Here is a 25,325-nt window from a genome sequence, read left to right as displayed (position 1 = left end):
AGCATACAAGTCTATAAAAATCACTATCCATAAATGCGAAGTTATACAATGTACTGTATTTACGTGTTGGCTTTAGTTATACTATGTGTTCTGATGTCTGAGAATTAATTTTAACCATGTTTATTAAAATCTAGGATCTTCTGACTAGCTAAATAACAGTCTTCTTCATACGCTTTCCTTTGAGAAGTATCTATGTTATTCAGCAAACTTTGGAGGGGCCATAACCATGGAGAAGAGTTCAACATGTGGGATTATGTGTGCAATGTAATACTAATGCATAAAATAAATTATGTTGCCACTTCGTCCAAATGTTGGATCTTCAAGATACATACAAATAAAAATTCCTATTCCCTATGAGTTTGGATAACATGGGAGTCTTCTTTTTATTGTGCACTCTTGCCTACTGAGGTGGACACTGCCAAGAACTTCCACGTATTTTTAAATTTAAAAATCAAATAAATACCTTACATATCCCCAAAGGTCACTTGGTCCCACTAATTGATCAGATACCAAATATGTGTTATGTGAAGATGAAATAAAATAATCATTTAATGGATGAGTCATATCTTGATAAACTTTTCTACATTCATTTTTAAATAGTAGACATTCAGGTGAATCCATGTATCTTGTAAAACCTTCAAATGACATTTGGCGTGCCTTCCTAACTAAAAAAAATAAATAAAATAAGTTAAAAGGATGCAAAAATACCATTAGCAAGATAAAAAACTACATCTCACTTGTAAACTTATTCAGTAGTAGAGCATATTTCTAAAATATTCCTTTAGAATTAATATTCATACTATATGTTGTTTGGAAACAAATTTTTGTAGGAAAACCTTTAGTTCTTCCAATATTAACATTCAAGTAAAGAATATATTATTTAATTATCTCTGATTTTTTTATGTTTTGAAAATACACACAAGAAAAGTGCATATATTATAGATCAATGAACTTCCACAAGCTACACATCTGGATAACTGGCACACAGGTCAAAGAACAAAGCATTGCAGTGTTCCAGAAGCCTGCCTCCGACTAACTTTCCAGTTGCTCACCACACCCAAGTATATCCACTGATTTGACTTCTAAAAGAATAGATTAGTTTTCTTTGGTTGTTGTGCTTCATATGAATTGACTCAGACAGCATGTATTTTTTGTACCTGGTTTCTTTTACTTAACATTATATTTCAAAGATTTATTCTTATAGTTGCCTGTAGTTATACATTGCTCATTCCCATTACTTTACAGTATTCCATTGTATGAGTATGCCACAATTTATTTATTCATTCTATCACTGATAGGCATTTAGATAATTTCCTGTTTGGGGCTGTTACAAATTGTGCTGCCAAAAATAACCAGTAAATGTCTTTTGGTGCAAATATATACACATTTATGTATGGTGCATGCCTAGGAGTGGAATTGCTGGGTCATTTGCATATGATCACTTTTAGTAATTAATCTCTGCACTTTTTTACTCACTATAATATGTACCAAAATATCAATTTAAGCAGAAGACTGGCTCTGGAAACAGACAGCCTGGACTCATATCCATTTAACTTGTTATATGACCTTGAGCATGCTAGCTAACCTCTCCCTATCTGTGGAATGGAGGTAATAATAGGATCTACCCTTATATATTAACTCTATAATTTTTTGTTGCTATTATTGCTATTGATAGTTCATTTTAACCAAAAAGAAAAGGTGACATGAGCATTCACTTGATTAGAGTGTGATCTTTGGCAGAGAATTTTATTTCCAGGAATTTATCCTATAGAAGTAGAGACTCAGTGATGTACAAAAATGCTCACATTAGCATTATTTATGAAAGCAAGATAAGAGCGGGGGAATAAACAAATTAAATCTCAAAATATGATACAATACTAAGCAACCATTAAGAATAATGTATCATAAAAATATAGTGACGTAAGTAAATGTTTATGACATTGTAAAAATGAAGAAGACAGCATTCAAAATGCTATTACTATTTTGGTTTAAAATATAAAGGTAGAAGAAAATAAATAAAATTTTTATAGGTATATAAACCCTCTATTTCAAAACCATATAAATTTAGGAAGAGAGAAGTGCATGGAGCAAATGAATCATGCATTGTAACAGTAATGACTTGCATACATTTATTATTTTTCCCTGTTTAATTAGTAGTAATTGGCTTAGCCCTTTTGAACTATTGAATAATTAAGTAAATATCTTCAGTAACGGAATAGAAAATAAACTCATTTTGTTCCCTTAAAAACTACCAGTTTGAAATGAGGATTAATCACATGGATTTTTAAAAACCTCATTTGGTACATGTCACATACCAATGAGGGATGAGGCTGAGGAACTTGGCAGCAATTGGAACTATAAGATCATAATTCAAATGCGCCTTAATAAGACACCAAAGTGATCAATAATCATGTAAATGAAATGCAAGGTCTTGGCTGTGTTGGAGAGTATTGGAGGCAGGTGAAGGCTCAAAAGAGGAAATGGATGAACAGTATAAAATTGTAGTTAAAACGCAAACACAATTCCAAAGTGTCACTGCCACCATCCCAATATCTCATTTGTATCTTTTAATTTACCACCTGAAGTTAACAGTGCCAAAGTAATTTTTTCGGTAATATTCTCTAGATCAGTGCTACTGAAAGTCCTCATTTGTAAACTGGTTGTTTCCAGTTGGCAATGACATAAAGAGCTTGAGCCAGAACATAAATCAATTCACTACTTCCTTAGAGAAAGTCTTGCTATGAAAAAAAAAAAAAAAAGTAAACTGAACTCATCAGTTCTGCTTAGTGATACAGTTGCTTAATATTCAGGTGCAAGCTCTTTACCTTGCTGCAAACCTGCAAAAGTTTAATGGTGCTGAGACGAAATTGTCACTAACACCGAACTCAATGACACCACTACAATTGAGAACCCTCCAAAATCTTTGCATGGCACTCAATCATGAAGCCAAAATTTTTACTGTGGCCCTCTGCCAGTCTCTCCAAACTCATCTCCCCCTCATTTTCAAAGTTCTAACCACACAGTCCTCCTGTTCCTTCAGTTCTTCAACTCAGTTTTAAAGTTTCCCTTTCTTGTACCTTAGACACTTCTCTCATTTTGTCACATAACTTGTCCATTCTTTCCATTTAAGTCTCAGCTCAAATCTCACACTCTCAGAGAGGGTTCTCCTAAACACCCAACCTGAACTAGGCCTCCCAGGTCATCTGCTCTCCATCACCTTCCCTGCTCTATGTTTCCATGTCACATAGCACTCTCTTAAGTTATCCTTTTACGTGCTTCATTAATTACTGTCAACTTTCCTCCAACCCATCAGGAATTCAAGACCTAATTGCCTTGTTCTTCACTGTATCTTCAGTCCCCAAAACCATACTTGATTAATGCAGATAAATATTTGAATGAATTATGAATGTATGATCCAATGCAGAAATAAGTTTGTGTTTGTTAGTACCTACATTATCATATGTCAAACATTGGTAGCCTAAACCAACTTAAAGAGGCAAAACTTGAACTTTCATACGCCCCTTCTAGGTGAATATTTTGAGTTATTCTATCAGTTAATTTCTGTAAGGTCAAACATTGTGCTTTAACAATGTTTTGGTACCATTATATGAATATTTTATTGTATTTGTTTATAATTTTATTTCAAAATGAACATAAATGAAAAACTGTGAATGTTTTTACCCATTGAAAGATGGAACAAAGATCACAAATTCTATGACAGATCATTAGACTAAATGGTCATTTAATTTAAACCAAATCACTATGTGTTCAAAAATGAAGAAAAAGCGAAAAGTATATATATTTATATATTTTGAAATGTTGTAGATAATTATATTTATAAACAAAGTAAAATTCATCATTTTATAATATTTTCTTCTTAGAATTTTTTTTCGCTTAGCACATTTAATTTTTATACATATTTTCAATAATAGAATGCATTAAAATGGAAGACCACCTATAACTGGGATTTTATCTTATTCGTGAGATCAAGATACTTTCTTCTAATAGGGTAAATGTAATAGAATCGTTGTCTTACTTTCACCTCCAAGCTCGTTTCTGAATACTTGAGAGATACATGGAAGCAGTTAAAAGAAGGAGCTGAACAATGTATAGGAAAGGATGCCACGGTTGCACAGTATAGCATTCTAAAAGGTATCAGTTCTATAAAATATATTTTCCCAAAGATATTTGACCCATCCAAAAACTGTAATTTGATAACCATAATTCATAAAAATACTTTGCTTTAAAATAATTTTTGGAAAAAGAAAAAAATACTTCACATAAATATGCTGATAAAACTTTGAAATGCAAACATACCTTCTTCGATAGGCTCATATTTCTGAATGATCTCAAAAGCAATAGTTTTACTCATCTCAGCTGTATATTGTTCTTGTGTCAGAAATTGAACCAGATTATTTTCTAAAAGAATTTTCCGGTTTTCAGAATATGTGTTGAAAATCTCAATAATTTCTTCTCTGTGCGTGATAATTCGATAAATTGCTCTAAATTCTTCTATGGTGATTCTTCCTTGTTTCAGCCTGTCATTGTCCTACTAAAAAAAATGACTAGTGGGCTCACATTGGGGGTATAAAAAATACATAAAATGAATCATAGAGTATTTATGTAATACATAGTAATTTATACTTGAAAGAAGATGAAACTTACATTGGATTCTTATTGAAAATAAAATATATAAAACTGCATGGAGTGATGTCAAAATTGGGAAGGGGTTAGTTAACTCTTGAAACCCAGTGGTTACAGGGATAAAGAAAGGAGTGTGGGAGAAAATGAGGGTTCCAGGTTGTCTTTCAATTTCACGTTTCATTTTTGTATTCTGCTTTTCAAAAGATACAAAAGGTATCTTTTGAAGATACTTTCTTAAAACCATACCAGGCAGTGTGTAAACTCATGCCACTGGTGTGCAGCCTGGACCATATATGTCAGAGTGAGTCAGACACATTCAAGATCAATGTAAACGGCAGAAGCTGTAGTAGTTATGCAATACCTTGAGGAAGTGGAGTCTGAGTAATCACTGAAGGATTTGGGGCAGATACAAACAAGATGAGTTCCAATAAGAAAGAATGGATTCGAAAGGTCATATCTGAACTTTATGAGAAAAGGCAAGCTATTAAAAGTACCAGGACAACTGGGAGTTTCTGAATAGGACAATGAATACCAAAAATAGAAGACTGGTGTGATTAGTTGTGCATTTCCAATTGGAAGAGATAGAGAACTGCAGGTAAGAGAGCAGATAAGATGAAATTCAAGTGGGAGATGGTGAACAGACACTAAAGAACAGACCTCAGTGAAATGACGAAGGGAGAATTCAGAAGGATTCAATGCAATGAGATTTAGACAAATGAGAGAAATAATTCAGGAATGACCGGGGTCAGGGAGAGTTAGAAAAGCTAGTAGAATTATAGTATCACTAACAAATAAAAAAAACTAGGAAATTGGAATTTCAGCTAAGAGGGAGATTTAATTTTTTTAAAAATGCTTTTTTATAACATCTTAACTCTCTTGTTACATTGTAAACAGCTTGCATGCAAGAAGCGTGTGTCGAAGGCGCATGGTGTCATGGTGGAATCTGTAGTTGTCAAATCAGATGCCGGGTCTCCAGAGCTTATTAAACAATGATAGCACCTTAAAATTATATAATCTTAAAGTAACGCATGCATATTGTTCATTACCTTACTTAACTAACATGCTTCAACTTACTGTTTTTAAATTCTGGATTTTGAGGTCCGTGGAAGTGGATGTTATAGAATTAATTCCATTTTAGCCTTATCCTACTCCTTATTTGTCATAAAATCTTAAGCAAGTCAATAAACATTTAAAAGATGCCTGTAATTCCTGAAAATTTTGGTTATAGAAAGTTATATAAATAAAAAGTTATGGTTCTACAGAATAGCAGCATAAAATAAAATATACATTATTCACTGAATAATGAAAGTTGTATTACTTTCAAACAGAGTATAAGCTTGGTCATCTGAAATGTTCTCTGATAATTTGTTTTGTCTCGTGTTCTTCTAAAAGGTCAAAATTGCCATCTGATACTAAAAAGAATTGGAGATATAAGTTCAAACAAAACTCCACGAATCCAAAGAATCACTATAATTGATCAAAATCAAAGAAGAATTGAAAGTCAAATACAGAAAAATGAAAACCACACAAAATAGTGAGAGTTGTATCATTGAAGAGGGGAAGATCTAATTTTAGTAGAAAGAGAATGGAAAGGGAAAGAAACAAGGAGCAAGTAACAATGGGGAAGAAAAACAGGACGTGGTAGCCTCACGATCAAGGGAAGCAGGGAGAAGAAAAACAATAAGAAAGAAGGTACAATTTGAGTGCTGAGGCACGTGATAGCAACTCAGACTGCCAATGTACTAGACTCCCTTATAAGAGAAAACTGAAGAGCAAAAATCTTAGTAAATTGTCCCCAGCCACACAGGTAGACCAGGATTTTTAACTAATTATAAGAGCACCCAGAGGAGCAGTTGGAAGAAAAAAAGTCAGTATACCATTACACAGATTAACAGTATACATGCAGAAATAAATTCTGTAACACGCAAATCTGACCATCTCAACTCCCTCTTAAAGTTCTCATGGCACCTCCTTTGTCTTCAAGACAAAACCCCAACTGTGTTGTGTAGCATCCAAGGCCATCTAAAATGTCATGGATGATTTCTGCTCTTTTTCCTCCTTGCACCTCACACTTCAGATGCTCTGAATTAGTTTTAGCTCAGATGCCAAACCATCTCTTGCTATGGTAGAGATATTTGTTTGTTTGTTTGTTTTTTCTTTCTGGAATATCCTTCTTTCTGTTTAAATTACCAATTTCTACTAATCCTTGAAAAAGTGTCACCTACTCTAGAAATCTTCCTAGGTCCTGTGTGTCTCCTCCCCATGTTACATTAAAATATCCCTTTTCTGGGTTCTTAGAAGGCTCCACTTTCTTCTCTTACAGGCCTTATTAGATTGGAATGACAGCCTTTTCCTAAATTCATTCTAGAATTGCCTCAGACAGTGAGTTTGTCATTTGTTTCTTGTATCCTCAGGACTTTAAAAAGTACCTGCCTGACTGGAGATATTCAGAATGTGGCCTACCATTCAGTTTTATGAATCTGATGAAATAAGTGCATTTAGACAATAATTAGATGAAGGAGTTAAGTATCTCTCTAGACTTAAGGAGGATAGGAAAAGAGATTTAAAAATGCATATTCCAGAAGATATGCAAAATCTCAGGTCCCACCTCAGGGTTCACTACCACCTTTAAAATGTTTCATATTGATCATTAAAAGTACAACATATAATAAGAGAAATCATTTTTCTCTTCTTTAAAAAATGTTCCTTAAGTGGCTATTCTTTGCAAAGCATTACAAAAAGCACTTTCCCAAACAATTCATTCAATGTCTTATATATTCAGAAATACACCATATACTTCAAGACCGTGCACATCATGAAGGTAGATATTTTATTCCTTTTATTCCCATTGCTTAATACTGGACCTACCTAGAGTAGGAGCTTAATTACTATATGTTTAAATGAATGATTGAATAAACAAGGAAAAAAGAATACAAAATAATTCTGTTGACTGTCATTCTGAGTGTACACTTTCAAAAAACAGAATGAAGGCTTTCCATGTTGTCACCATCTTCCATTTCCAATGCTCAGTTTGCTAGTAAAAATATGAAATGTTATTTAAAATAAATAATGTGATGAGAAAGCTGATTTATCAAGACAGAATTTACTTTTAATGTAAGATACAGTATTTTAAAGTTGGTTGTATCTAAAATTATACTAAAAATAAAGCCTAAATACATTCAAATTATATTACAGGAAACGACAGGACTTGCCACTTTCTTTTTTCCCAGACTCTGACACTAGTTTAAATTGTTTGACAATTTTGTCTTTTTCCTTTTCTTCTTCCCTTTCCTCCTCACCAAATATATGAGTCACATAGTATACTGGGTAAGAAAGATGCAAAAGTAACATATTGTCAGTGCCCTCTGGAAGCAGATAGTCTAGAAAAAGAAAGTAGGCATGGAAGTGTATAGGTGCCGAAATGTAAACTTTGTAGCTGAGCACACTGGCTCACACCTGTAATCCTCAAGCTTTGGGAAGTCAAGGTGGGAGGAGCACTTGAGGTCAAGAGTTTGAGACCACCCTGGGCAACATAGTGAGACCCTGTCTCTAAATGTAAAAAAAAAAAAAAAAAAAAAAAAAAATTAGCCAAGTGCATTGGTGCATGCCTGTCGAGGCAGGAGGATCCGTTGAGCCCAGGAGTCCAGGGCTAGAGTGAGCTATAATCACAGCACTGTACTCTGGCTTGGGTGACAGAGCAAGACTTTGTCTCTAATTTTTTTTAATTTTAAAAATAAAATAAATTTTATAGATAATAGACACAATAAGGAAAGTTGGACAATTCTTCCTGGAGTGTCAAAGGAGAATCTTTATAGAAAAAGTGATCCTGGAGCTAAGTCTTCAGAGATGAGAAGGAAGATATTTGCCTGAAATTAGGGAGGAAAGGGGCTAATTCTATTTGTTAAGATCAGAGCAAATGAAGGTACAAAGTACAAAACAGAAGAGTGTAATTGGAGAGAATGTTAGTGAAGCTGCAGGAGCAGATAAGGCAGGAGGCAAGGCTGAATCCCAGGGGTCCTCGGAAGCCACAGTGAGAAACTTAGACTTCTTTGGAAAGAATAAAGAGTTACTGATTAGTTTTAAGAGAGAAATCGCATAGATTTTTATTCTAGAAAGATTAATCTGGCCGCAGTGTAGAAGGTAGATGTTGGGATTTAAAACAAACCAATCTGTAGTGTTTTTCCAACTTTGATGTACATATGAGTCACCTTGGGACTTGTTGAAATGCAATCAGCTTCATTTCTGGTCTGAGGACCACAATAAGTAGTAAGTAGTTCAAGACAATTGACATGGTGTAGCAAGTATATGGACCTAAAAAGATAGGGTCAGAAGAAGAATCTGAAAATCTCTTCAATTTCTGCTTAGATAACTGAGAGAACGGTGCTGCTATCACCAAGCAAAGAAATAGAGGAAGAAAGACAGTTTAAAAGGGAAAGACGAGTTTCACTTTAAACATATTAAATTTGAAGTACATCTGAGACAACATCTAAGCAGAGACAGCCAGTAGGCAAATGGTTGTGGGTTAGGGATAGAAGAAAACAATACGCTATAGAAGAAAGTACAATAATAACTTTGGAGTTAGACAGACCCAGACATGAGTTTCTATTGTTATGTGAGATATGAAGAAATTATATCAGCATTCTTGTGCTCAATATCCTTATGTGTAAAAAGAAAATAACAATAACTTCCTTGTATGTTTTTAATAAAATGAGTGCAAAACCTAATCAGTGCCTACATTATGGCAGATGATGAATAAATGGTGCCATTTACATGTCTTTGAAGTTCAGGATAGAAAACCTGGAACTTGTTCCTATTTAAGAAGTAGCCATTGAGAGTCAATAAGATAGCTCAGGAAAAGTTTGTAATGTAAAAATAAAGAATATAAAGAGCTCAACTTTAAGAGGAGAGTAGAAGGAATAGTCACAGGACAGAAGGACAAGGACTGGTCACAAATTTTAAGAGAAAATTGGGAGAGAATGATGTCATAGAAGTTAGAACAAGGAAATTTTTTAAAAAGAGGGATAAGTGAAATGCATAGAGAGGCTAACCAGTGGATTTAACATTTTTGACCTAAAAAGATCTTCAAGATAGGTATGAAAGCAAAACGGATTGCAATGGATCATTGAACAAGTGGAGAAAGAAATGTGAAGGATTCTTTTGGTTTATCTGTTAAAACAGAGAATGTACCATTAGAAGAGGATATGGTGCTATTTATTTTTTAGGTGAGACTTTTTAAAAGTTTACATTGTGGAGGACCAACTAAGGTAAGAAACCATAAACTTGAGGTGGAACCAAACAGAATATAAGGGGCTGAGTTGATTCCAGGTAGCAGATTTGTAGAGCAGAAACAGTAGAGAAATAATTTCTCTCTCTCTCTGAACACTAGCTTCCAATCCATTCTAACTAGTGCCGTGTTATTTATCCTAAAATATGTAGTATTTCTTTACTCAAGAATTTTCAGTGAGTACCCCTTGCCTACAAAAGGAAGTATAATTTCCATGGTCTACCGTTCAAAGTTTCCATCGTCTGGCCATAACTGTCATTTGCAACTATTTCTTACCACTTCCTTTCATGCATCCTGTACTCCAGTCATATTTGATTACTTTTTATTCTCCCTGCACTCTTTCCACATACTCCATACATACTGCTTCTTATTTAAGGTCCAACAAGAATGCCACTTCCATCATGGCATCTTGTATAAAAGCCCAAATTAAATAGAGTCTCCTCTCAGATTCCCTGTTAGTATTACCGATGAGATATATTATAAGCTACTTATAAAACTAATTTCTGCATTCCTTTTTCTGCCCTTAAAAGAGAGATAACACTTTATTCACTTTTTACAATTCACAGTTTCCTACAGAGTGTCAGCACATACTATAGATTTAATAGTGGCTATTAATTCCTTAGAGATTTGGAAGACTCAGGGCAAATCCTATAAAAAAAAATTCCTGAAATTACAAAGGATACTATTTCTTACTCAGCCAACAATCAAAAGTGTAATCCAACACTCATACTATGTATGGAAATAATATATATTTCCTACAAAATATTTTAAATGCTATAAACACTACTGCATGATAAAAGCGATACTCTTTTTTAGTAAAGCAGTTTTAAAAATCTTAGAGAATTGCTGCTCAAACCATGAATCAATAATTAATCTTGTAGAAAGAAGTTTAGAATATATTGCCAAGATCATAAAGTTTTATTTTCTTTACTCAAATTTACAATAAAATGTCACCTTGTAAGAAAATAAACTCATGTCAGAATTTAGGTTAGCTACTTAGAAAATGAACAAATGTAATTCAATTGTGTATGCTTAACTGATGTAGCGTCTACATGTATTTACTGAGCACCTACTTTGTTCATGCCTGGTACTAGGTACATTCATACATAATATCTTATTTAATATCCACAGCAATCATGTGAGATAGCTATGTTAGTAGTCCCATTCTACAGATTACGAAATTTGCTCAGAGAGACTTTTAACTTGCCAAGTAGTAAACAGCTAGGATATCTTTCAGCCAAGAATCTCTAGTGCTCTGAGAGACTAGAAGATTTTGATCACCAAAGATTGATTAGGACTCATTTTATTTACTCTGGGAAAAGGTGCATCCATAAAGTGAGAAAAAATTAGCAACAAGAGTTGAAGCAAGTGAGTTGAATGTGTAAGCTTAATCTTCAACTATCCATAAAAGACAGTTAACCAATACACCTTCCCTAAGGATTCTACTTAATCAACATGTTAATGCATACATGGCAATTTAGCCTAAGGTGACAAAGTTTTAAATTAGTGGTTCTAGAATTATGTTAATAGATAAGAATAGTTTATCATGATTATCAGCCTTGTTTATATGTAATTTATGCTTCTAAAGTGCTTACAGTTATTTTAAGGAGGTTTTTGAAGTATTCTTAGAAAACCCTGCCTCTCTAATTTTTATAATTAATATTATTTTCATAGCCACTCCAAAAAGGCTTTGCAAAACAATAGACCTTCAGGCCTGCTCATGTGCTCATGTCCATAATCATACCTTTCAATTAGTGAGCCATTTCTGTACTTTTACAGTGGTCGAGCATTCTATGTTATGCTTTTAAATATGGCATGTATTTTACTAAATTTCACTTCAGATATCTCTGCCCTGAAGATAACATAAAGAAACCTGATAATCACTGAATAATATTTACAACATTTCACATGTGATACAGATTTCAATATATTACTATTTTTATTTTGTCTTTAATGTAAAGTTTATTAAATCGGGAAGCAATAGCTTTTCTCCCTTTGGAAGATACAACCCGAGGAAAAATCCTGCACGTAAAGATTTTCATAAAAACTTGTGTTCTTTGAATGTGGTATTAGTTATGAATTGATTAAAATTCTGATACCTTATGGCCACACGCACTGCTTCGATTCAGAGAAACAGTTCTGTAACTTTTGTTTTCACTGGGGTGTCCTGAGAAGCACAACTTTTCTTTTTTAACCTCCTCTTTGTGGTTTGTAAACTTGAGGGCTAAATCTTATTGAGAGAAGTGGTTGTTGGAAGACAGTTCTCCATAGGTCTCTTGTGTTTCTATGTGTTTTCCGAGCAGAGGTATTGATTGCTTTTCTTCCATACTAGATTTTCAAGGACATTTGTATAGCTAACAACTTTGGTAAAGATAGTGTCTCCTTCCAGAGAAAAAAAGCAGTTTTGTTTACTGTTCACTATAATAATGATAATGACAGTCTACAGGGCAAAGATCAGGTAGGCCTACTCCCCACCATAAAAGACCAGAGTTCCTTAACCTTAAGGTAACTGTTCTATAACCCAACCCACTGTGCGTCACTTGTTCCTCTTCATACCACACTTCAAAAACTGGGGCTTGGGGAAATAACATCAAAATGCTAATACCCTGACAACTGTCATTTCTGTGAGTAGTAATAAGCTTTTTTTTTTTTTTTTTTTTTTGACCCACAAGCCTGCTTCCACCAACTTCCATGGAGCTACATCAGGCCAACTTGTTAGCTTGCAAGGAGGGTAAAATGTCAGATCTTTTCCAGTTTGTGTAACCAATAACAACTTCAACACAGATTGTGTCAACTGAGTACTCACTTTCAAAAAACAAAATCATATGTAGGATTTTAATGTTCCTAATGATCTGGATTGGCCAGTCTAGATTTCTTACCTGATTCTCCAAGAAATTTGACATCTTCCTAGTACAAAACTCAGCTAACATGGCTTTTCCTAATTTTGTTAATGATCCTTCCTTCTGTCATCTAGTGACAGAATTGAGCCAGGTTTCCCTCCTACTAGTTCTTCAAACAAAGATAATTTTTGTATGATTTTCTCTTGGGGAATAAGTGAAGTAACATGTTTTCAGATTATATATTCCTTCTTGATTTTTTAAATCAACTTATGGAGGTATAATTGACATACAGAAAGTATACATATTTAATGTATACAACTTGATGAGTTTGGAGATAAGTATACAGCCATGAATTTATCAACACAATCTATGCCACAAACATATCCATTCCTTCCAAAAGTTTCCTCCTCTTTATTATTTTTTCCCCATAGGGTCTCGCTTTGTCACCCAGGCTAGAGTGCAGCGGTGCCATCACAGCTCACTGCAGCCTCTATCTCCTGAGCTCAAAGAATCCCTCCACCTCAGCCTCCCAAGGAGCTGGGCCCACAGGCACATACCACCAGGTCCAGCTAATATTTTGTACTTTTTGTAGAGACGAGGTTTTACCATGTTGTACAGACTGGTCTCAAACTCGTGAGCTCAGGCGATCTGCCCACCTCAGCTTCCCAAAGTACTGGAATTACAGCCATGAGCCACTGCATCTGGACCCTTTTTATTACTTTTGTGTGTGATAAGAATACTCAATCTAAGATCTACCCTCTTACACTTTTAAATATGCAACACAGTGTTATTTATCACAGGTACAATGCTGTTCAGTAGCATGCTGGGACTTATTTGTGTTGTATAACAGAAACTATACCCTTTGAGTAACACTTCCTTGTTTTCCCCTCCCCCAGCCCCAGTAACTATCATTCAACTCTCTCCTTCTATGAGTTTGACAGTTTTAGATCCCTCACATAAGTGGTGTCATGCACTATTTGTCCTTCTGTGTCTGACTTATTTCCTTTAATATAATGTCTTCTAGTTTTGCCCATGTAGTCACAAATAACAAGACATTCTTTATTTTTTCGGGATAAGTAATATTTCATTGTATGCACATACTATATTTTCTCCATTCATAACGGACAGTTAGATTGCTTGCATATCTTGGCTATTGTAAAATGCTGCAATATATATGGGAGTACAAATATCTCTTGATTTCAATTCCTTTGGGTATATTCCCAGAAATGGGATTGCTGGATTTTATGGCAGCTCTATTTTCAATTTTTGTGGAACCTCTATATTGTTTTCCACAGCAGTTGTACCAGTTTGCATTCACCCCAATAGGATATAAGAGTTCTCTTTTCTCCACATTCCTGCCAACACTTTTCTATTATACTTTTTATAATAATCATTCTAACAGGTACGAGGTGATATCTCATGTGGCTTGATTTGTATTTCCGTGATGATTAGTGATGTTGAGCACCTATTCATATACCTGATGGCCATTTGTATAGCTTCTTTAGGGAAATGTCTATACAATCCCTTTGCACGTTTTCTAATCAGGTTACTTGGGGTTTTTATTCTATTGAGTTGTGGGATTCAATGTTGGATACTATTCCTTTATCAGATAGATATGTGGTTTGCAAATATTTTCTTTTATTCTGTAAATTGCCTTTACATTTTTGTGATTATTTCCTTTGTTGGGCAATAGCCACTTTGTGTCACGTAATCCCGCTTTTCTATTTTTAGACAAGTTTTTGTTACCTGTCTTTGTTACTATCCCTTTGGAGTCATATCTAAGAAATTCTTGCCAAGCCCAATGTCAAAAAGCTTTTTTCCTATTTTCTTCTATGAGTTTCATAGTTTGAGGTCTTAAGTTTAAGTCTTTAAGGGACTTTGAGTTGATTTTTGAGTATGGGATAAGGTCAGAGTCCAATTTCATTTTTTACATGTAAATATCTAGTTTTCCCAGTGCCATTTATTGAAGAGACTATCCTTTCCCCACTGTGTATTTTAGTACCTTTGCAGAAGATCAGTTGACTATATATGAAGGGGTTTATTTCTGGACCCTCTATTCTGTTCCATTGGTCTATATGTTTGTTTTTATGCCCCTACTATACTGCCTCAATTACTACAGTATTTTAAATAGATTTAGAAACCAAAAATTGTGATGACTCCACCTTTATATTTCTTTTTTAAAGATTGGTTTTGGTTATTTGGGGTCTTTTTTGGTTCCAGTAGGAATTTTAGGATTGTTTCTTCTGTTCCTATAAAAACAAAAATGTCATTGGGATTTTAGCAGGGATTACATTGAATCTGTAGATCACCTTGGGTAGTATGGATATATTAATATGGGATGTTTTTCTGTTTATTTGTAACTTTTAAAGTTTGTTTCATCAATGGTTTACAGTTTGGTGTGCCACTTTTTCACTTCCTTGGTTAAATTTATTCTTAAGCACTTTATATTTTTTAATGCTAATGTAAGTGAAAATGTTTTCTTGATTTCTTTTTGGATGGTTCAGAGTTAATGAATTGAAATGCAACAAATTTTTATATACTAATTTTGTATCTTGCAACTTTACTGAATTTAATAGTTCTAGTAGTTGTTTTTGTTGTTGTTGTTTTGTTTTTTGTTTTGAGGACTCTCACTCTGTTGCCCAGGCTGAAGTGCAGTGGCACAATCTCAGCTCACTGAAACCTCTGCCTCCCAGGTTCAAGCAAGTCTCATGACTCAGCCTCCTGAGTAACTGGAATTACAGGCATGCGCCACCAAGCCTGGCTAATTTTTCTATTTTTAGTAGAGATGGGGTTTCACCACGTTGGCCAGGCTGGCCTTGAACTCCTGACCTCAGGTGATCCACCCACCTCAGCCTCCCAAAGTGCTATGATTACAGGCATGAGCCACAATGCCTGGCCTTCTGGTTGTTTGTTGACAAAATCTTCAGAAGTTTCTACATGTAAGGTTGTGCCATCAGTGAATAGAGATAATTTTGCTTCTGCCATTCTAATTTAATTGCCTTTTATTTTCATTTCTTGACTAATTACTTTGGCTAGGATTTCCAGTACCATCTCGAGCAGAAGTGGTGAGAGTGGGCATCCTTGCCTTTTCCTAGATCTTAGAAAAATTTTTTTCAGTTTATTTTATATGATATTAGCTGTAGGCTTTTCATATGTGGACTTTATTATGTTAAGTTCCTTTTACACTTAATTTATTGAGAGTTATCATGAAAGGGAGTTAAATTTTGTCAAATGCTTTTTCTATATTTTTGAGATAATCATGTGATTTTTATACTCCATTCTGTTAAGGTGGTGTATCACATTGATTGATTTCTGCATGTTGAGCCATCCTTGCCTGCCAGGGACACATATTATTTGGTCATGGAATATGATCCTTTCAGAGTGCTATAAATTTGGTTTGCAACTATTTTATCGGGCAATTTTGCATCTATGTTCATCAGGAATATTGGCCTAAAGTTTTGTTTTTTTGTGGTGTATTTGTTCCACTTTGGTATCAGGATGATGTTGACCTTATAAATAAAACTGGAAGTGTTCCCTTTTCAATTTTTTAGAAGCATTTTAGAAGGATTGGTATTAATTCTTGAAATCTTTGGTAGAATTCATCTGTGAAGTCATTTGGTCCTGGACTTTTCTTCGTTGGGCAGTTTTTTATTACTGATTAAGTCTTCAAACAGGGTGTCACTATGTTGCCCAGGCTGATCTCAAACTCCTAGCCCCAAGTGATCCTCTCACCTTGGCCTCTCAAAGCACTGAGATTACAGGCATTAATCACTGCACTCAACCTCTCAGTCTCCTTTTTGTTATTGGTCTCTTTAACCTTTCTAGTTCTTCTTGGTTTAGTCTTGATGGGTTGTATGTTTCTTCAAATTTCTCTTTTTTTTCTAGATTGTCCAAATTTATGGTATATGATTGCTCATAACAGTCCCTATGTGTTTTTCATTTTTGTGAGATCTGTTGTAATGTCTCCACTTTCATTTCTGATTTTATTTATTTGACTCCTCTCTCTTTTTTTCATACTCTAAGTATTTGTCAATTTTATTTAACTTTTCAAAAAAACAAGTTTCAATTTCCTCAATTTCTTCTATTTTTTTTCTTTTCCATTTTAGTTATTTCTGTGCTAATCTGTATTATTTCCTCCCTTCTGCTAAATTTGGGCTTATTCACCACTGATTCTATAAATCACTAATATCTAATACAGTTACCATTATTATTTTGATGTAGTTAGACATCCAATCCTAGGTTTAATGCTAGCATTTCTGTATTCTCAGGAAATTATTCTAAACTGATTTCCTGGTATTATTTCAGATTTTCTCAACAACTAATTTTACCTTCTACCGAAATGCTCTCCATCTTGATTGTAAATATAGTTAGTATAATTAATTGTTTTTCTTCTTAAGAGACTAACCTTTATATGACATTTACTCACATTGGATTAAGTTCCTCCTAGGATAGGATAGGCAGGGGGTGGATATCATCTTACCTTAAAAATCTGTTTCACATGAATATAACTGCACCGAATATCTAATTTTTCAAGTAATCTCTGAGTTTTTTCTAGGTTAATTTTTCCACCTCTAAAGTCATCCTGAATCTTCGACAAAAACCATGTAGAAAGCACAAAAAGTTAAGGAAATTCTCATAGAAAGGCACTGAGTATTTAAAATTCCTAAAGAAACATTTGATTTACTGTACTTATTTTTATTTTTAAAGAATATGCTTACATTAAATTATAGGATAATTGTTTGATAAATAATATTTTTTTTAAAAAAATTAAGTATTTACTATGTTATAGTAAAGGTATGAAAGGGTATATAGCACAATAAAAATACAAGAAAAGAATTAAAGTTAAAATTTGAGAATTAAAGTCATTACTTAGAAAATACATTAAAACATTATTACAATCTATTGCTTGAAGGCCTGAAGTTGGGAGGCAACCAGACTTCAAGGTCATCTCTCACCTGATCTCTCTGTTTTAGTTCTCTAATCCAGAAAGGTGATCAACTTAACCCTGAATTTTAAGGAAGGTGGAAGCATTAGATGAATTCCTAATATGTCACCAAACACAGTTTCTGCTACTTAGTGTTCAATAAATAGTAACCATGACTGATAAAGTTATTATTACTACATTAGTCAAATGCCCAGCTATACACACACTCAAGACAGTAACATTTTAAGTACCATCAAAAAGCATCAAAAATACCATGGTAAGTATATATTTGGTATGAAAGAGAAAACAACAAAAAAAAAAATTTAAAAAGCTTACTTATCCTAGATAAACTATAAAAGTTAGGACACTTCCATTTGAAAAACTAAGATCGAAATGAGATAATGACAATTATCACTAAAATTATAAAAGGTGTAGGTAAAAATTGTGCAAAACTACTCAGTTTCAGATGTTAAAATGAATTAATGAGATCTCCTTAAATGTAATAGTTATGACTTAATAGAATAAAGCTCATTTTCTTATAAGAAAAAGATACCAGAATGTAAGGAAAGTTAGAAAAGCTCAGAACAGACATGGAACAAGCAGTTCAGCTTAAATGAAGAGGATTTAAATTCAGAACGCTTCGAAAAGAACAACAGCATCAAGTAAAGAGGATAATCAGGAGAAAGAAGAGGAGCAGAAAGAAGCTCTCAATGGATATCTCATTTCCATAGTTTCATGACCTGTAGAGCCGTTTCTCCTCACGTAGAAGTCTTTCCCCAATAGGTGCTGTTACGGGTTCCAAATACAATTAACTCTGCCCCTTTGCAGAAAATAATTTCTTGATACTCCTCAGCTGTTACCACTTTTCTAGGGAGAAAGCAGAGAACACACAGTGGTTTATTGCCTTTGTTCTTTGAAGCTGACTCACACTTCACCATAGAAATAGTAAGCAAGATGTGGTACCTGCACTACCCTGCCCTTGAAACTGTTTGGCTTCTTACATCCTGACCATCTCCAAACCCACAATATTTGAAAACGCATCTTTCCCTGATGTCTGGCATTTTTCCATGAACTGCCATTGTATCTCATTTTATTTTTTACTATTTTGTTTAAACCCCTCAAACATTTCATCACAATGTAATGTGCTTCCAGTGGGTTTGGGCAGCTACTCTGAGAGCCTGAGTATAAATCAATACCATTGTGATTCCTGAAGTTGCAAAATGCTGTCACTCTTGAAACTTTGGGCTGCTTCTCTAGATCCCCGACAACATATAATGCACACAGAGACACACCACTTTCGAAGAAGACTGTTCAGGAGGCTAAGTTCTTAAAATCTTCAAAATAGGTATAGCTGGTTGGCTGGGCACCACACTGTCAGGTGACGGTCATTTTTTCCTTTTGGTCTGAATACCCATTGTGATATCATCAGAGGTTCCACACTTCACAAGGAAAGCTTCTTATGACCTCATCAGGAGACTCAGACCTTGCTAGACTGCCTCCTTTCATGGGCAAACACAATAACTTTCAGCTTGAATGTTAACACCTTGATGGGAAAGGTGTCTCATGGAATGTTTTCTTATCCTTTGAGCACTCTTCATTTCAGAAGCTTTGCTTCTGTTACAACCAAACATGACACTTAGCGTGTTGAGCAGGAAGGACAAGGAAAGAGTAATTCGCAGACTGTTATTACAGGCACCTCCAGGGGAATTTGTAAATGCCTTTGATGATCTCTGTTTGCTTATCCGTGATGAAAAACTTATGCACCATCAAGGTGAGTGTGCAGGCCACCAACACTGCCAAAAATATTCTATACCACTCTGCATCGATGGAAATCCAGTACTCTTGTCTCACCACAATGTAATGGGTGACTACCGATTTTTTGACCATCAAAGCAAACTTTCTTTCAAATATGACCTGCTTCAAAATCAGCTGAAAGACATCCAAAGTCACGGTGTCATTCGGAATGAGACAGAATATCTGAGAGTTGTTGTTCTGTGCGCCTTAAAACTGTATGTGAATGACCACTATCCAAAAGGAAATTGCAACGTGCTGAGAAAAACTGTCAAAAGTAAGGAATACTTGATAGCTTGCATTGAAGATCACAACTATGAAACAGGAGAGTGCTGGAATGGACTTTGGAAATCTAAATGGATTTTCCAAGTTAACCCATTTCTAACCCAAGTAACAGGAAGAATATTTGTGCAAGCTCACTTCTTCAGGTGTGTCAACCTTCATATTGAAATATCCAAGGACCTGAAAGAAAGCTTGGAAATAGTTAACCAAGCTCAACTGGCTCTAAGTTTTGCAAGGCTTGTGGAAGAGCAAGAGAACAAATTTCAAGCTGCAGTCTTCGAAGAATTACAGGAGTTATCCAATGAAGCCCTGAGAAAAATTCTGCGAAGGGATCTTCCAGTGACCCGCACTCTTATTGACTGGCAGAGGATACTCTCTGACTTGAATCTGGTGATGTATCCTAAATTAGGATATGTCATTTATTCAAGAAGTGTGTTGTGCAACTGGATAATATAAAGAATTGCTCCTGGTAACTATCTTGATTTGACTTGTTTGTGTTTCTGGGGAATGGTTATTTTCCTAAAATTGAACAATCTGTAGAGATGTCTCTTACTTAGCCAATGCAAATTTAAATGGGAAAAGTGTAACAAGTAATTTTACTTGGGGAATATTTATGAATAATGCAAGAAAGTGTAAAGTAACTGTGTTTCATGGTGGTGACCATCATAAAAACCAAGACAATTGTTAGAAACTAAAATAGTTGTATAGAATATGGGATTCCAGAAATAATAGAGAGGTGGCCAGGGTTAAGGCTGTGTGTGTGTGTGTGTGTGTGTGTGTGTGTGTGTGAGAGAGAGAGAGAGAGAGAGAGAGAAAGACTTTTGACTTTGTTTTGAACTGAAAAGGTACACAAATGAATATCACTCCACAAATGATATTTTACATAGCTCAATTCAGTACTGGACCATCCACGAGAGGGTGAATTTCAATAAATGACATTAGGTTTGGATTTTCCACGAAACCAACAGATATCAAAAATCTAGCTCACATGAAGGACTATTAGTAATTTTGGGGGCCGGCCGCGGTGGCTCAAGCCTGTAATCCCAGCACTTTGGGAGGCCGAGACGGGCGGATCACGAGGTCAGGAGATCGAGACCATCCTGGCTAACACGGTGAAACCCCGTCTCTACTAAAAACTACAAAAAACTAGCCGGGCGAGGTGGCGGCGCTTGTAGTCCCAGCTACTCGGGAGGCTGAGGCAGGAGAATGGCATAAACCCGGGAGGCGGAGCTTGCAGTGAGCTGAGATCCGGCCACAGCACTCCAGCCTGGGTGACAGAGCGAGACTCCGTCTCAAAAAAAAAAAAAAAAAAAGTAATTTTGGATCCTCTTCCACTCTACTTCCTTCCCCTCAAGAATTGGGGTAACTCAAAATCCCTGGCTTGTCTGATAACTAACATGGTCTTCCAAGCCAACTAGAAAAACCTGACCTCCGAAACTTTTACAGCTAAGCTCTTGTGAAGTCGTCACTGTAAACACTTATAAGTACTTACTACATAACATGGCTTGTGCTAAATATTTTGCATAACATTTTTCATCACTAATCTGGTACTAGTATTATCTCCATTGTACCTAAGAAAAACCTAAGTTCTCAAGTTGTTTACATCTTCCAGACACATAGTATCACAGTTCATTTGTGCTGCTATAACAAAATACCATACATTGAGTAACTTATAAATAACAGGAATTTATTGCTCATAGTTATGGAGGCTGCAAAGCCCGAGACCAAGGTGCCAGCAGATTCAGTGCCTAGTAAAGGCGTGTTTCCTTATAGATAGGATTTTCTAACTGCAACCTTACATGGTAAAAGGGACATAGCAGCTCTGTAGAACTTCTTTTAATGGCATTAATATCATTCATGAGGGCTCCACTCTCCTGGCCAATCACCTCCCAAAGTCCTCACCTCCTAATACCATCACCTTGGGCACTCAGTTTCAACATATAAACTTTGGGGGACACAAACAATCAGACCATACCACATAGTGGCAAGCATATCTGACTTAGCACTCACGCTTCAGGGTACAACAGTTCCCCATGGAAGCCTATTTCATTATGAGTTATGGACTCTGACGTACATTGATTTTGCCAAGTATTCCATCTTAAAGGATACCCCAGAAGAAATGGAACCTGTGACAGCTGTTTTCTAGCCAGAGCAAATCACCTATACACCCATCCTACCACTATTCCTAGCAATGTTACTGTCCATTGGTATCTGCTCTTTCAATAAATGCCAAAGGTAAATCTCTTTCACAAGATTACAGTAGAGGAGTAGGTAGGCCCCATCCTCCAATTCTGATTTATCTAAGAAGCAAAGTGTTTTGTATTTTGGGTTTATGCAATCGAAAAACACTTCTAATTTTACTTATTAACATTGGAGCGACAGATCCCATACAAGAATTTCTAAACCTAACCTCCCCAGCTGGTGGTTCTTCGAGAATCTCAGGAGAATAACCTGGGGCTTATCTTTAAAAATACACTTTACCAGGGCCCATCCTAGGATTCTGATTTAGTAGGCTGAGAAATCTGTATTTTAGCAAGTATTGGAGGTTACTCTGATGCAAAAGATTTCAGGGCCACATTTTAAGAAATGTTCCCTAATCTTAAAATAGCATGTCCTGTGCTTTCTCTCTACTTAATTAAAATCATTTCCCACAAAACCATAGCCCCATGAAGGCCATTGCTACCACTTTACTGCATTTACTATGCACAGACCAAGGACGGGCCTTGCCATGTAAAAAAGGTAAAAACAAACTTTCTAAAGAAAAACAGAAAAGAGTTGCTCCCATAGCACTAAAATACAGCCATCTGGTGAATCCATAAGCAAAAATTTGAATTGATATAATGGTTATATTGTAAGAGTTGATTTTCCAGATCATTGCAGATTAGGACCCAATGGTTTGTGGGATAATTACAGAGGCATTTGGCTCCTGCTTTAACATAGGGTTTTTAAAAAAAAAATTTGTTGATAATTCTGAATATAAAAGTCACATGCACAAAATTGTGGAAAATGCTTAAAGCATAAAGCATTGTGGCCCATTTTCTTCTGTCTAATTTTATAGAACTGCTTTAAATATTAAGAATTGACAAAATACAAAAATTTGTATCTTGTTCTTTTTTATAACATATATATCATAAACATTGCCCCATGTCATTAAAAACTCCTTGAGCACATAATTTTAATTATTTACATAATATTCATACTGTAGATGTCTATAACAAGACAAATCATTTCTCTATTCATATATAATTTAAATTTTTAGCATTTTATCTCTGTTATTAACGATGCTATGATGAACATTTGTTTGTCCATATCATAGGTTATTCTCCTTGAGATAAATTCCTTAAAACCGCATATTAAAAAGACATGAACATATTAATAGTTAATATATATTGCCAAATTGCTTTCCATAAAGGTTTTGACAAATTTATCATCCCATTAGTAGCATTAAGAGAGTATCTAGCTCAGCACAGTAATCTTGACAATATAATATCATTTTCTTTTTTTTTGATAAGCAACAAGTAAACCTTAGACAATACAAAACAGGAAACGTTATTTCATGAACTTATACTTCATTATGTCAAGAGTAGTCCCTCAAGGATATTTAATTTGGTAGTTATTTTCCTTGTATGGAAATTGGCAGGGCCAAGGAAATGCACAGTCACTACCTGTTCCCTGTACCTCTCTCTCTCTCTCTGTCCTCTCTTCTTATCTTTCTCTCTGACCTCTCTCTCTCTTTCTCTTTTCTGTCTCTCTCACACACACGTGCACACACACACATACACTTAGGCCTACACTCAAAACACATACATACACACATGCCTAGGCATATCCACACATAAAAAATATTTCAGATTGAGGAGTCACTGTGTTCTGTCCCTCAAATCCCACTCCCAACAGGAGTACAAGCTCCATCAGAATGATGATCTTGTCAATCTCAAGTACCTAGTCCATTATTCCCTGTCATATGGTAAGTACTCAAATGAATGAATGAATGAACAAATGAATAAGATTAACAAAGATAGGAAGCACAGTAGGTTTATCTGGCCTTAAGGTTTTGTAACCCACCAACACCTGCTGTCCCTTAGGAGGCATGCAGCCCACCGCAGATTCCCAGTGCTGGTGTTGTCACCCCTTACTCCAAGGCAGTTCATTCCATTCAGAAGCTGCCATTAGTCTTCTGCTGTGATGAAAACCTTTGCTTTTTTCTGACTCCAAAAGGTAGGAAATTTCTCTTCTATCAAGTTTAAGAAAATCAAGTTCTTCAAAAGTCATACATTTCTTTTCATTTTACATTGATTATATTTTACATGATTCTCTGTCAAAGATTTTCTACTCTTGAAGGCTGGTTCAGAGCGCTAAAGGAATGACCATATCATGTTCTACTCAAGCAGAGGTCCATGAGGAGACTTACATCTTTCAGCATGCCTGCATGTTAGGGTGCGTCCCTGCTGCTCTGGAACACGCCCTGGCTTCATGAGTGCCTTGAGATTAAAGCATGCTTCATCATTTCCTCTTTGTTTGCACTTTTATCACGTTTTACAAGACCTAGCTACTCCCTTCTACATATCATGCATTACTGGGAATAATCAAATAGAGCTCCTATTCAACTCTTTGGATGTTCAAAAGCTTATAAAGGTCCTCTCCATAGTAGATTAAATTTTAGTGAGTCGATATGAAAAGTGATTTCAGTTCACTGCCACTCAGCCAATTTTTGGCCATGTTATTGATTTATCTCACCTTCTTCTCAATCTTCTCATCATGATATATCTTAGATTCTGGCCCCTCTACTTGGATAACTGAAGCAGCTCCCTGGGATTTACTACTATTCTTAGAAAATGGGTTACCCGTCTACCTTTTCCTAAATTATCGTGAAATCTATCTTGACTCTACTTCCGTCACTTGTCTTTCATTCTTGATGAGCGATCTATTTATTCTTTTCTACTAACATCTGTAGTCTTTTTTATGATATGCTTTCAAATTTTTCTACTTTACTAAGCTCCACTTCTTCATCATTGCTTCACATAGCAAACAACTTTGTTCTTTCACCAAGAAGACACATCCTTTCAAAAGTGCTATTGCTTCCTTTCTAAGCACATAAAAATATGTTTATGCTCTTCTCCTTCCAAATAGTCACCAAAGAAGTGTATGTTCCTTTCTAAGACTAACTTTTCCTCCTGTGCATTGAATCATAAATTCTTCATCTTTTGCCACCCAGGCTCTTTATCCATCAGGGTGTTAGTTTTGTTTTGTTTTGTTTTGTTTGAGATAGCATCTCAAACATGATAAAAATTATATTTGTGTTACCCAGGCTGGAGTACAGTGGCACAATCACGGCTCACTACAATCTCCATCTCCCGGGATCAAGAGATCCTCCTACCTCAGCCTCCCAAGCAGCTGGGACTACAGGCATTCACTGTCAAACCTGGCTAATTTTTGTAATATTTTGTAGAGATGGGGTTTCACCATGTTGTCCAGGCTGGTCTCAAACTCCTGTGGGGTCAGTGGTAATACTGCCTTTATCATTTCTTAAGTAACATGGCCTAATTGACATGGCTGGTGA

General features: G+C 35.3%; 2 protein-coding genes across 12 annotated transcripts in view; one reads left to right on the top strand and one right to left on the bottom strand.

Moving 5' to 3' along the window:
- PLCZ1 (phospholipase C zeta 1) overlaps positions 1-19,105 on the bottom strand; it is a 53,413-nt gene extending 34,308 nt beyond the window's left edge. For 7 of the 11 annotated variants that reach the window (XR_004440002.1, XR_004440001.1, XM_033222733.1 and 4 more), the window contains exons 1-5: positions 18,985-19,105; positions 18,411-18,559; positions 17,249-17,372; positions 4,318-4,549; positions 464-665 (exon numbers count right to left, since the gene is read on the bottom strand). Coding sequence is in view for 9 of the 11 variants with exons in the window: in XM_033222733.1 (XP_033078624.1) it covers positions 464-665; positions 4,318-4,549; positions 17,249-17,372; positions 18,411-18,421 (569 nt within the window). In the remaining 2 variants the exon portion in view is untranslated. Of the gene's footprint in view, positions 1-463; positions 666-4,317; positions 4,553-12,027; positions 12,153-17,248; positions 17,373-18,410; positions 18,560-18,655; positions 18,924-18,984 lie in introns of those variants that run through there. The other 4 variants (XM_033222741.1, XM_033222740.1, XM_033222735.1 and 1 more) reach the window with 3 other exon arrangements.
- A 59-nt stretch (positions 19,106-19,164) lies between these two features.
- CAPZA3 (capping actin protein of muscle Z-line subunit alpha 3) lies at positions 19,165-23,940 on the top strand. The gene is made up of 2 exons (XM_033222743.1): positions 19,165-20,234; positions 23,851-23,940. Exon 1 carries the CDS (start codon positions 19,322-19,324, stop codon positions 20,219-20,221), a length of 900 nt encoding a protein of 299 aa, XP_033078634.1. The 5' UTR covers positions 19,165-19,321; the 3' UTR covers positions 20,222-20,234; positions 23,851-23,940.
- Positions 23,941-25,325: the final 1,385 nt, after the last annotated feature.

The sequence above is a fragment of the Trachypithecus francoisi genome, unplaced genomic scaffold (assembly GCF_009764315.1).
Source record: "Trachypithecus francoisi isolate TF-2019V2 unplaced genomic scaffold, Tfra_2.0 Lachesis_group11, whole genome shotgun sequence".
In the NCBI taxonomy this organism is placed as follows: Eukaryota; Metazoa; Chordata; class Mammalia; order Primates; family Cercopithecidae; genus Trachypithecus; species Trachypithecus francoisi.
The sequence above is the reverse complement of the archived record's forward strand: the minus strand, read 5'-3'. Positions and strand labels throughout refer to the sequence as shown.

Coding starts and splice junctions, on each gene's coding strand:
- CAPZA3 (XM_033222743.1), top strand. CDS start 19,322: ATGACACTTAGCGTGTTGAGCAGGAAGGACAAGGAAAGAGTAATTCGC.